Here is a 14,125-nt window from a genome sequence, read left to right as displayed (position 1 = left end):
CCTCACCCTGAAACGGCTTCATTCAAAGGAGCATTTTGTTTTCCTATTCACATATGCTATTAATAGATTGCTTTTAAAAGTAATGGAAAGAATCTATGGACTTGTCTTTACAAGCATTTTAATGACCGTCGCTGAACAGCAATGTGCCTCGTAGTTTTGAACAAGGCTTTCGTGGAGTTTTGTTGTGTTATATGGAGACCAACCATGATTCCACTGGGGATATTTTACGTCGTGATCGGTGAAAGCTGGGTCACCTCATCCCCTATCAGAAGATTTCGAGGTAATTTACAATAATATATGCCAAGTAGCTGTAAAATTTTGCATTTTGGTAATTAAATTTTTAAAAAAACATTAGTTGCTAAAATTTTGAAATCTTAATTATCAGTTTCAAAACCGAGTCCGATCAAAGCTCACGTTTAGACTTATTGTCTGTGACACATATTTTGGATCTGTTTGCGAAATGCATGTTACTTTTAAAGGTGCGCATGAAATGTCGTGATCAGTGAATGAAAAAACTGCTCTAAAGATGAAGGTCTAACTATCCAACCAAACTTCTGTCATCAAATCCAGTGTTCATTCCAGTTCATAACAAGAGAGCGAAATTAAGAAGACAAACTATTAATAATAACTGTTATTATAGAACAGGTAACGTTTTTTTTTTTCTGCATCCCGTTCTTTAAAAGTAATTGTGATCACAGGATATTAAATGATTCTACTTATAAGAAAATATAAGGAAAAGTAAGAAGGAATCTGAATTTGATTATAATTATAAACTTTTTTGAAATAAAATTAGAGTTGAAAAAACATTTGAAAATTTAATTATAAAATATTATTTGTTTTAAAATATAACTTACTACTAAATATAGTAAATATGTATGAAATCTCTTTAAAAGTTAGTGGAATTAACTTATTTTCTGTAAAATTGCTTAATTTCATGACGTCTTATTAATCGCTTTTATTTAAACAACATAACGTCGATTCTAAATATTCCTTTTAAAGAATTAAATACAATACACCCAACTGCTGCAACTTTTCTTCATAGATTTGGCATTGTTGTATTTTATAACAATAATTAGTTATCAATTCATTCTTAATTAAACATTAATCAAAACACTTCAATTATTGTTGTTCGTAGTATTATAATGATATTTTTCCCATAAAATTATTTTTCACTAATAACATTATTGAAATAATAACATGAAATAGGTTTTTTGCAAAACTAACGCCAGAAAGTAGTTTTTATAGAAAACAAATGTTGCACTGTATTTTTAATCTTCAAAAAAAGCAGCTGTTCCGATAATTTTTTTCTTTTCCTCGAAAGCAATTTATTGCACTTATCGTGCAAAATTTGCATTTTGCGAGATATTTTTGACAACCTTTTGTTAATAATAATAATGATAATAGTAATGATAATTCATTAATAGATAACTCAGTAGTTATTATCGCATCATTAAAATTATTTACCGATAGTATTATTAATGATTATTATTTAAAGGGATAATACATATAGGGACACTATTTAGTAATTAATGATTAACATTAATAATATGTTTATATAATTAATGTAATAAATTATCGTTGCCTATTAAAACAATTTAAAATGAATGAAAATTTTTTTCTTTAAAACGCTCATTACATAACGATTTTGATTTTACTTTGAATGAAACTCGAACTCTCTTGGGTGTTGTTATAAAAGCTTTTTTTTTCTCATAACAGACCTTTAATTCAATTCATTTTACATCAATAATATTTGTTATCTCATCTATGATCCCTTAAAGAACAGTTTGCATTTTTGTGTGGAATAAAAAATATTTTGTGAATGAAATCTGAACGATTATATATCTGAACTTTAAAGAACAACTAAAATCAGTATTGTTTAAGTAATATACATTAATGGCTTCAATCAATTAACGTGGCTAGACGGTTTAAACATCCTGGATAACCCATCTTAGCCTTGAAGTGTTGATAAAGCAATACCTACCATCATCATACTTGGTTGTCTTTTTTTTTTAAGGGCAATTCTACAGTTTTACAAGAAACTGATATTTTGTTCGCTTAAAATGTTTCAATATAAATTGTGAATATTCCTTAAAACAAATCTGTGTAAAATTATAATTTCTGATTATCTTTTTGACGTGCTCTTACAGGACAGCTGCCAACATTTAAGCCATTGTACGGTATTATCTCTTCCTTAAGGTATTCCCTACACTTATATTTTTTAAGGTTAGAGACCGTATACACTGATATTATTTACGATGAAGGCTCAGATTATAATGCGTTTCGCAGATGTTGGTTTCTAGAATTAACTTACTAGCATTGGTTACACTCAATTTTAGTCAGTTCAAAATATCTGTCATTCTAGCTTTATTCGCTGTTAAAAAAATATTTTTGAAAAAAATTTGGAGAACTGTGTTCATAAAACGTGAAAACTTGTAACTTAAAATAAAATTAATTAATTTAAAAAAAAATCTGAGAAAATGGATTGAGTTGGTGATGAAATTTCAAACAAAACTTAGAAAAGTGTGAACTTGTATTTAAATGAGAAGAGTGAAGAAGAGTTGGAAGAATTCTCACTATTATTTAAGTAGTCAGCAAAAAATTGAGAACACCTATAGTTCATAAACATTTCAAAAAACATATTCAACCAAAAGCTGTGTTCGACCGTTTTACGAAAATCCCCTTCCATAAGTGAGCTATCTTTAAAATTGCTTCAAAAAAATTGCAATTCGTGAGCCAGCTCAAATTTATGGAAGGAAAGTCATTCAGAATACAGCTTATGGAATGAAAATAAATAAATAAATAGTTCTCCCAGTACTATACGTGCTGAACAAATTCTGGATTGAGAAAGGAGAATCCAAAAAATTCTGTCTGGTCTAAATTCATCATGAAGAGTTTATCTGTAGGTGTTAGGTCTGTCTTCTCACTTGTGAACTGACGATCGAAGTTACTCACATCTTTTCGATGTTTCTAAAAAAGGATTCATTTCATGCTATCAATAACATATATATTTCAGATTAATTTTGTACTATAATAAAAGTTATAATATGGTTCTTTTATGACAAACTGTATTTATAATAACAACACACACGTTATTCAATGAGAGCAACAAAATTTTGAAGCTAACTATAACACTAGATTGCCTAAGGAAGTCATTTTGACTGCTTTTAATTTCAATTAGAATAATGACACAATTTCTTAGAATTTTGTGACTTTTTTTAACAATTTATTTTATTGTTACTATTTACAAATGACTGTAAATAATATAAAAAATGTTAAAAATTAATTTTAAACGAATTTATTGACGCATTCACAATCTAGTCATTTAGACTGCTTTTCGACGATATAGGTATATACTAATTTTCCGTCTTTCTGTTGTCACTAATATAATATGATATAAAAACACAACGATTTTCAATGAATAAATTTTACACATCAGCCACCCCCTCCCTCCACTGAATTCGTCATCTGTGAACGACAAATAGATTAAAGGAATTCTTGCCTCCTGCTTTGAAAATATGTTCTGGAATATTTTTTTTTTCTTTTTCATTGACAACGTTAATTTTTTTTTTTTTTTTTTTATCCAGTTCATGGATCTTGATAATGGGTGTCTTGTTTTGAGAACTCGAAGCATGTCAACTTTTCCCCTTTCTATCTGAAACTAATAAAGTTTGTCCAATGACAAGTAGTATACAGGGTGTTCCATGATGACAGCCCTTAATATATTTTTAGTTGAGGAACATTAAGTAAAAATGTCTACACTAATTGGAAAACCGTAAAAGTCACATAAATACTTATATTAGGGACCTCAAGTTAATATTTTAACAGTGATATTCATCAAAAACTCACGAACCATTACTGAGGAAGGTGGATCTGAAGAAATCAACACCGAAAGGAAACAGTTGAATGAAATAACTAAATTTCAACTGGTAATTAAACTGGTGTTGAAGTTTCTTTGCCTTTCTTACGAATGACTCAAGTAATTTCGATAATTCATGTTTTTTTTTTTTTTTTTTTTTTTTTTTTTTTTTTTTTTGTTCCTTCCTAGTTTTTCTCCGAAATAAATAGATATTTTTTATCCTTCATCTTTTATCAAAGATTACAAAAGTATTTATGAAGAGCGGTGTTTACGAGACACCAAATATTCAACTGTTAAATGCCTTAACAAGTTTGGATTCATTCACTTAAATTTTACTTTTTACGTTTTTAGTCACATCTCGAAAAAAAGCACAATAAAAAAAAGTTTGCAAACAAATTTAGTATGATGAAAAAAACACTTTTTGCTTATTATTTTTATTATTTTATTAATTAATAATCTAAAATTTTTTGTGTGGTTAGATATCCACAGTTTTATATCATTTTAAAATATGCAATTTCAAATGACTAAATGCAACAATTGAACGTCGTCTAGTGTTTGAAAAATGAAAAACTAAACATCCACTTTTTCTGTAACCCATTTTGCTAGGAAACTAATAGTTTTTTTTATTGTTCAGTCAATATCTTATTTGTATTCAGATAAAATTGCCAAACTTAATTTCCTAAAAAATTATTTACATCTCACAATTTAAAATTTTTTAACTATTCAAAATTTTTCAACTATTAATAGCAACAATAAATAATTATTAAAATATGTTTTCTACGTAAGACTATCTTTAGTTGATAAACACAATTAGCATATATTAGAAGGAACTAATCATCCTATTAAAGACCCTTGAACCACTAAGATTCCATATGGATACTTGAACTAAATCAAAAGTATTCTTTTTTCCCTGTAATGTTCTCTCTTATATTTAATAACAAATTCTGGTTGAATTATTTTCTATTAGAGTTTCTTCAAGAAAGCAATAGATGGCGTTCATGATCGTTCATGACCGGAGGCAAAGCCTCAATATTTAATGAAGCTTTGAGTAGAATTATTGAATCGATTTGTGAGTTTATTATAGATGGATTCAGTTGGGGATTTGAAATGAAAAAAAAAGCAGCTCGCTTGAATGATAGTTCTGACCTTTAAAAGGACTAAATGGGCATTCCGAAAACTATTTTGAATAATGCAATGTGTTATTTATATATTTTATGTAGGCAACAGACATAATGATACATAACGATCTGTCATTGTCATGGATAAATAACTAGGAAAATAGTAAATATTTTAGTTTTCTCGCTTGGACGTCATCAAAATAAGGTTTTGAATAACAATGATTTGGGGGAGCACGTTTCTGAACTGGGAAATCTGTCGATTACTATTGCTTATTTATCATTAGTTTTAACTATTCAGTTAAAAATATTCTCTTTAAAACTAACTTTCAGGTTATAGCAGGTCTATCATCATTCATTTCAATTTAATGATTTTTTAAATGTTAAGTAAAAAATTTTTAATAGTTTAAGTTCATTATCCAATAAAAATATAAGTTTTTAAACCGTACAGATGTAAATAAAATAAATCAAAAACAAAAAGTTAAAAAAAATAATAATAATTTGAATTTTTTTTATTTATATTTTTAAAAAAACTTGTCAAGTAAAACTTTTATTCAATGTGAATGAGTTATTATCATAAAATTTTGTTGCTCAGTTTCTTTAATTGAAAAGGACTATTAGCGACAATAACTATATTATGTAAAATTTGGAATGAGGTCTTAATAACAAATCCATTAGTTTAAGCCGTAAATTCATAACGTAAAAATAATTTAGTTATAAATTACATAAAAAAATATGTTTGCTAAAAAGTAAACAATGACTAAATTATTTTTAAAAATCATAAAATTGCTTACCGAAAAAGAAATATGCTGCGGCAAAGTTAAAATTATTCGTCTTCAGCGGACAGTAAGTGCAAACAAAATTAATAAAAAATTAAATAATAGTTAAGAATAAAATAACCTCTGAATAAAATCTATAAACTCACCACATTGTTTGAAAATTTCTGGTTTTATAAGAAGCATGGTTAAAAAAATATCAATAAAAATAAAGATTTTATTCATCAAACTCAGATTTTTGTCTCGGCATATATACTTTAAGGATATAAAGAATTTGATTTTTTCAAAATTATTTAATCTTAGATAATAAATAGATTGATAGATAGATATGTGTAAATAGATTACTTTAAAAAGCATAAATCTAACAATTTAATCTATCTTGTTAATTCTAATTGATTCAATTGTTGCAAAAACAATAAAACTGACTCTTTGTATTTAATATTGCGACGCCCTTTTATGTATATATATAAAAAATAGCGTCTATACTTAAACTTTTAAATTTAGTTTTCGTTTCTTGATTAACTTTAAAAATTTTAGAATTTATGTTCTAAAAATAAATCAAATAAAGATTTATTACACAAAGAGTATTGGTCAAAATGTGATATTGAGAATTTATTAAAATTTTTCCATGCCAAAATGAAAAATAAAAAAACAATTCACAACAAAATGGAGAAGATTGTTATTGCGGCAAGGCAATCACAGATTGGCAAAATGGCTGTTGTTAAATTTTTTTGGAAAAGAAACTTCTTCATCCTGGACATCTTTAACTGTTAATCCTGAACTACTCGGCACACAATTTCGCAGACATGCAGCTCAGACACATTCTGTGTAACTGAACAGCCAATCGAGAATTTTCTGATTGATGGAGAGCCGCATCATACACCCATTTCGGATACAATTTTACACGAATGAATCATTCATATTGCGTGGAAGACAGTGCAAATTATTGGGTACGTGGATCCTTTTATCCGTATTTGCATGTTTGGAAAGTCTCTCTACCACTTTTGTGCTTGCGAACGGAATGCTTTCGTTTTTCCGTTTGTGTGTAACGCTTTCCCGTTCTTTGGCTTTTCCAGTCTCTATAAGTTTAGGCTTTTTTCTTCTTTGCTTTTGGGACCGTGTTTGGAGACTCTTTATGTGAATGAGTATTAACCCAGTTTGAACTGTAGGTTAAACTCTCAACTAACCGAAAAGGTGTTTCAAAATGTGTATTATAAAACACTTTTTATTACAGATCATTCATTATCAACCGCATGGTAAATCAGTCGACTGGTGGGCATATGGAGTGCTTGTCGGACACACTCGAAATATTCATTTAGAAAGTATTCGTTTATCAGAATAATCCTATTTATCTTAGAAGACATCCAATATATAAATTAATAGTTTATAAAATTATAGTCAATACGATCTTGAATTCGGTCACTGCGGGACCACTTAGAAGATAAGTCCCGTGAAAACGAAGTCAAGTAAACGATAAACTTCTTTCGCACTCTTGGTGTGGTCGACCCATAGTGTGGTCTGGCCACTTTGAAATCTAATCATTCTAAGGAACTACGCTTTGTTCATATTTTGACGGAACGCTTATCGATTTATGTATAATTTGTCTATAGAAAGAATACCCCTCTGCTGCCATAGAAACTTCTTTCTCTCGCCGACCCAAGCTTGTCTTAAATAATGACCCAACATTTGAAACCTCGTATTTCACACAAATGCTTTTTACATAAACAAAAACCTTTGGCCGGATAGTATTTATTTAAATCAGCTATAATGATTTTTTAATATCAAATTAGGATGAATGCTAATGGTTTCATGCCTGGATTACGCATGAAAGAGGTTTTTCTATCAATTCCTTTTTTTTTTTTTTTAATACTGCTTTCCTCAATAGCGATTCATCTCATTTCGACAGCATTTTCGCTTCCCCTCACTCATAATTTCTGACTCCTAAAGTGCCGATTTTTTTGAAAACTTATTAGTTTGAATATAGTTCTTATCATTATTATTATTAGTTTTAAACATAGTTGCCATACAGGATCTTAATTTTTGTTTGATATGTAGGATAATGTTGAAATTAATTATTTTTTAAAAATGAATTTAACTCTGAATAAAAATAATGCTGCTTCACCCAAGCACAATTTTTAAAATATTATTTTGAGTCATATGTAATGTGCAATGTTTAGAAACCATACATTGATACTGTACTGCATGTCAGACCTCTATTTAACGAAGTCGCTAAATCATGATAATAAGTTCGTTATATGGAAGATCCGTTAAATAGGAAATTACTTTTTGGAAATACTTAAGAAACATAAAACATGTGTTAAATTCATAAACATTAGACATAATTAGAGTAGCAATGGATTCACTTTTATCTTGTAAATTGGTATCTACTATTTACTTTATAAACCTTAAACATAAAAGAAATCTGCATGGAAAACAAGCAAAACATTATCCAGTGTTACACTATCATGTTATATACATTTTCAACTTAAAAAAGATAAATTTATGTATAGAATTACAGCTGATTTTATTATAAAAGTAATTTTAAACATTAATTAATAATTTTAAACATGTGTTCTTAAGCTCAATTGCTACTGATGAAATCCGTTAATTTTGTCTGAGGTTTTCGTTTCAATTGCAAACAAAAAGGTAAAACCCCTTTCTCTAAAAGTTAAGTGGCTTCGAAAATCAATTCCAGGTCATTTCCCCCCATAAAATTAACTGAAATGTTCTGAAACATTTTGGGAAAGTGGATCTCAAAGAAAAGTTCGTTCAATCCCCTTTTTGGAAGCTATTTTACAAAGAAATTTCCAAAATGTTCCTCGGGAAATAGAGAAATTCTTTCGTTAAATAGAGGTCTTTGGTGACATCTTGGTTGCTAGTCCGTGAATGGACCGAAGATAATGTGGGTCCATTAGTGCCATCCTTATAATAACAATTCATGATATATTTTTAATTGCATTTAAAAACTTTGCAGAACTTACGATTTTTGGTTTGAATGGAGGTTGAACTTCCCTGTTTTCGATTTTGTTCCAATCGATTCGTCTGAAAAAGGGATGAATTCGAATATCTTCTTCTCCATGCGCACTACAACCAAGCCTCTTCTGAGGATTCTTTGTTAAGAACTAAAAAGAACAAACCAGTGATGTAATAATTTGGACCCTCCATTTTTTGTCATTCATTTCGTTGTCTCTGTTTTTTAATTTAATAATATTATAATAAGCCACTCATTCATTACAAATCTTCAACGATATACTTTGTGTCTAATTTTCTGCATTATTTGAATCATAAATGTAACAGATCCATTAATAAAAATATTGAATAACCTTAGATAACACAAAATGAATTAGCTTATCAAATATATAGCTCAGTAGTATTAATGTATTGATCAGACATTCTGATTAAAATAAAAAAAAATATGCTTTTCACTGTTCAAAAATCTTTAATAATAATAAACTTTTCATTTAGTTCACTTCCAACTGCTGAATCGATAGTTCAATAAAATATGTTAAATGCAACGATTATGCTGTCCGAGAAAGCCATAGAGATCAGAGCGGTCTGAAGGTTTCAAAACGTCACATCTAAAATTACAATGGCTCAAATTGAGTACTCCACTATTATTACAATTTATACTTGTGTACTACATGTTCAAAATAAATTGTAAATAATTCGAATTAAGTTACTTTTGGAGAAAAATTCTAGAGGTGGATTTTACTTTTTATGGACTGAAAAAGATATTACCCACTTTGTTACCCGCACACTAGATAATTGCATTTTACAAAGTATTCTGTCATCACCACCCTTCATGCGTGTATTTAACACTAAACATACCATAACCGGTCAAATGACTGTTTAGAAGCATCGAAAATGCACTTTTGTCATCTTATCGTTTTTGCACTACATGACTTTTTCTAACAATCATTATACAGTTAAATATTCTATTATTATTATTATATATATATATTTTTTTTGTTTCGAATAATACGTGTCATATGCCACAACCGAGAACAATGTATTGCTTTATAAGGTTATCGGATCGGAAATGTGATGCGTGTTCAACGCATTGCATTCGATGAGTTTCTGCAAAGACTGTTGCGTAGTGAGTTCAATTAGAATAACTGTGAATTCAAATTTCAAGAAAGGCCAGAAAAAGTGACAAAAACTAATTGTTTTTGTAGGTAGCTTATATTTTATGTTGATAGCTTTACTTCATTTCTAACTGTTAGTTTTTATCTAGAAAAATGTCTAAAACAATGAAGACAGCTCAAGTTTTTAGAAGAAATATTAATTATAATTCTTATAATTATAAGAATAATTATGGAAATAATTAAAAGAAATACGTTTGAGGAAAATGTACAATGGAGACACCCTGTACATGTAAAAAAATGCATTGAGCAATGAATCTTATTCTTTGTGTTTGTAATATATGACAATTTTGTTTAATTATAATAAAGTTTCTTTTATTTTGTTTCTATTTCAGACATTCAATCAAAAAACATACGGTATGGTAGGGATATATTAAGTGTTAAGGCACAATTTTAGTACAGGTGAGGAGAAAGCTACTGAAATGCACCCAAAATCAAAGTGTTTCTCTGTTTTCTTTAGCAATCTTTCTCAGTAGTTTCCTTCTCGTTTTAGGATTAATATTTTTGACGAAAGATTTTACAGATCGTCCAAGTCAAGCATCATTGGGGGTCAGTGTGCGGGTGGGTGACCACTAGGATGAGTCTGCGTAGGGACTGAGGGTGTGCAGTCCGCGTTAAACTGTTCTACCGTAGAGTGCTTGACTTGGCGTGCAGGGCTGCCGAAGAGGGGGTGCCCTCTACAGAGGATCAAAATTGTGATCATCCTCATGGATGTTTCCCAGACCAATGTGCAGCAGGAACAAAAGATTTTAAGAATGTATGTTAAGGGGAACGTACACCTTTGCAGGCTTCTTTCGCTTCTTTGGATAGAGATTTTGGATAGGAGACGTTGTGGTCAGTAATGGAGGCAAATAATTCTTCCTCGTCTTCACCGTCAAAAGGAGGCTACAAGAAATTGTATAATCTTTAGTTTACACATATATAAGGTAACAACACTCATTTCAGGATTCATTTTTGTATCTAAGGATATCATTTTAACGCTATACATTGATAGATAATTCTGTTAATATCTTTACATCGGTACCACCCCTACCCTCCAACATCTCTCGAAATAAATTAAAATAAACGATTATAAACTAATAATTTGGGATGTTTTCTAAAATAAATATTGTTTTTACCTGTCCGACAAGCATTTCATAGAGTAGAACTCCATATGCCCACCAGTCGACTGATTTACCATAAGGTTGATAATGAATGATCTGTAATAAATAAGTGTTTTATAATACACAAACTCCGGTTAGCATTTGTGAATGACAATAATAATAAGCCGGTTAAAGCGAGTTTGGTTATTCTTTTAATGGAGATATTTCATCAGTATCTGCCCCTAAATCATGTAAATGTTTTCCAGGGTTTGAGTTGCTTTCTTTCTGTGATGTATTTTCAGTTTCTCGTGGGCCGCTGTCAAGACTTGATGAATATTCTGCCATAGATATGGAAATCTCCCCATTTATTTCTCAGTTTGACCAACAGAACTTCTATACCATATATACAAAGAGGTCCACCCACGTCCGAATGTTACTCAAACCGTTTAATCACAGTGACCCAAACTTCAATGGTTATTATTAATAATAACTGGTTAAAGTGAATAATTTGAGATATTTCTCACTTTGAATAAAATATTATTTATTATAAATTCTCATGAATTATGAATTTTTCAGGTGTATTTCTGATAATTTTTTTTTAAAAAATCTTTCTGCATTTCGAAGCTTATCGCGTTCAAACAAAGTGTACTAGAAGATTAATTTGTCTCAAAATGAACGTTTTTTTTCCTTATATGATTTTTCTATTCTTTTTTTAAATTTATTAAGAGACTCACTTTTTCGTCATCTTTTTTCAGTCAAAAATTTTAAATTGTGACATCTGTGAATCCAGAAAGCATGCAACGTCGGAACTTTGTTTGTATTGTTTTATGTTTGTATTAAAAACCTTTTTTTTTTCAATAAAGCAAAAATATTGCAGTTTCAAAACCTTTCATCCTAAACGGGATTAAAAAGTTCTAAAAAACGTCACTTTTAGGTGTCCATCATGACGTTTTAACTGACGTCACACACTAGCGATAGGATGCATTGTGTCCATTTCGTGACAAGGTGTATTTTAGCTGAGCATACGAAAATAAACCCTTCTAATGACCTAGAGTTAATTTCCCCTTGCTTTATTCAAGGAATTTTTCACGCTTGAAAACACTAAGTCGATTTAAGGTTTTTATATAGAAGGTTGTTTTCCAAGGTTTTGGATGAGGGGCGTTGAATAGAGCACAGATCTCGTTTGAAGGTTTAAACCGCATAACAAACCTAGTTAGGTTTACATTAAAAAGTTTTTGCTGATTGAAAATAAACCCTATTTTGCTATCCGGGACAGCGGACATATAGCTTCGAATTTAGATAAGCATATAAAGTGGACCCGAGGAAGAAATACGAATAAATAGACAATTTTTAATTCTTTTTTAAACTTGTATAAAATTAAAACTTTCCTCAGAATCCATTTTTAATTCACATAATATTTAGAGTCAAGAAATCATGTCTAAAATTGTTTGTTTAAATTGAATTGAAATTGTTAATCTAAAATTGAAGTTTGGCAACAGTCTTGCGAAAAAAAAGAAAGAAAGACGAACAAAAAGATGGAAAGATATAAACGAAAATAGTTATACTGTAATTTTTTTATTATTTCGTCGTAGTCTCCGTCCTGCAGCTCATCGTGGTATTAAATTTCGCATATATGAAATACGACAAAACGTACCGTGAAAAAAATAGCAAAAAAAGAAGAGAAAAAAAACCCACATACAATAACTTTCGACCCGATTGGAATTTTGTCCTTTCATCAATCTAAATGTCAATTCTGTATGTTATTTTCACGTCAAGGCTTATTGTTTGCGAATGAACAGTTAATAGTTTATTGAATAATTATTTTTTTTACTCCCTCACAAACCTTCTTAATTTCTGCACAGCAACTGAATTCCCAAAACGAAAGATATTATTTGTAACAGTTATTGAAAAGCAACAAAATGGCGTTTAAAACACGTATTTATAACCGTCGTTGATCAGCCGTTGGGATTACGACTACTCATGTGTTCAACTGACATGGTGGACACTTTGTGACTCGACAGTGCCCCTTTACTACGGGGCCCTAGGACGTGGGCCCAGTGCTCTACCTGATAAAAGAAGATGAACATAAAATAGACCTTTGCAATGTTAAACAATGACTGCAAATGACCGATAAAAAAGGCAAACCAGTTTTATTTAAAATAATTGGAAAAATTATTATTCAGTTGTTACTTATTAGATTCATATGGAATTATAATATTGATTTGTTCTTTGTTTAACACACCACTAAGTAATATTTTTCTTTTGAACCATTATTTCGCACATCAATATATTTTCTAAAACAGTTATGTCCAAAATAAAATGATTTTTATATTAACAATGAGAAATACAAAAGCATAGTGACTCACCTCAGGTGCTATATAGTCAGGTGTTCCACAAAAGGTTTTTGTCGTTTTATCACCAACGATTCCCTCTTTACACATTCCGAAATCGGCGATCTTTACATGTCCGTCATAGTCCAGAAGAACGTTATCTAGTTTTAAGTCCCTGAAATATCATTCATCTTTTGCATTTAAACCTGACTCACACACATACAAAAACGTAAAATCTTATTTATCAGCTTTATTGTTTCTACTCGGATTGTTTACGTTCGGGTACTAATGGGTGAAATTAGGCGATATAAATACAGAATATTTATCAAAACAGGTGGAGACGCCCTCTAGTGTTTTAATAATGACATGATTTGCACGAGTCAATATATTTAAACATACGTGTTTAAATCATCAGGAGATTTTATGTACTTCACTGATTATAATGAATCTGCACATACCATTCAACAACAATTGTAACACTAGTTGGAGTCGGAATTGTCACAGGACTAGTCAAGTACTAGGACTATTTCAAGTTCAGACTGTAAGAGGGAAACCCATTACTTTAACCGCTGTTTCGTATCTCCAACGAGAGTGTATTACAATGGTTTCAATTGTGTATGTAGAGATAATCGGTGAACCTCAGTAGTTTTGCTTAATCAGGTTGTATTTCTTGAGAGAGCCTCGAAATATCCCATTAAATATTATGAACACTAAAAGACCTTCACATTTTATATATTTCACTAATCTTAAGCATCCACGCTTCTTTGCATGCAACTAAACAATTTATTTATAAAGTTAACTAAGTTGTAAACATATTTTTAAAT

General features: G+C 29.8%; 1 protein-coding gene across 1 annotated transcript in view; it reads right to left on the bottom strand.

Moving 5' to 3' along the window:
* Positions 1-1,300: 1,300 nt before the first annotated feature.
* Pkc53E (Protein C kinase 53E) overlaps positions 1,301-14,125 on the bottom strand; it is a 56,447-nt gene continuing 43,622 nt past the window's right edge. The window contains exons 12-16 of the mRNA XM_016059539.4: positions 13,338-13,476; positions 11,008-11,088; positions 10,667-10,774; positions 8,729-8,869; positions 1,301-2,967 (exon numbers count right to left, since the gene is read on the bottom strand). Of these exons, the coding sequence (XP_015915025.1) occupies positions 2,815-2,967; positions 8,729-8,869; positions 10,667-10,774; positions 11,008-11,088; positions 13,338-13,476 (622 nt within the window). The 3' untranslated portion in view covers positions 1,301-2,814. The remainder of the gene's footprint in view (positions 2,968-8,728; positions 8,870-10,666; positions 10,775-11,007; positions 11,089-13,337; positions 13,477-14,125) is intronic.

The sequence above is a fragment of the Parasteatoda tepidariorum genome, chromosome 4 (assembly GCF_982258835.1).
Source record: "Parasteatoda tepidariorum strain Cologne lab strain chromosome 4, Ptep-v5.0, whole genome shotgun sequence".
Taxonomy (NCBI): Eukaryota; Metazoa; Arthropoda; class Arachnida; order Araneae; family Theridiidae; genus Parasteatoda; species Parasteatoda tepidariorum.
This window is presented reverse-complemented; position numbering and strand designations above follow the sequence as displayed.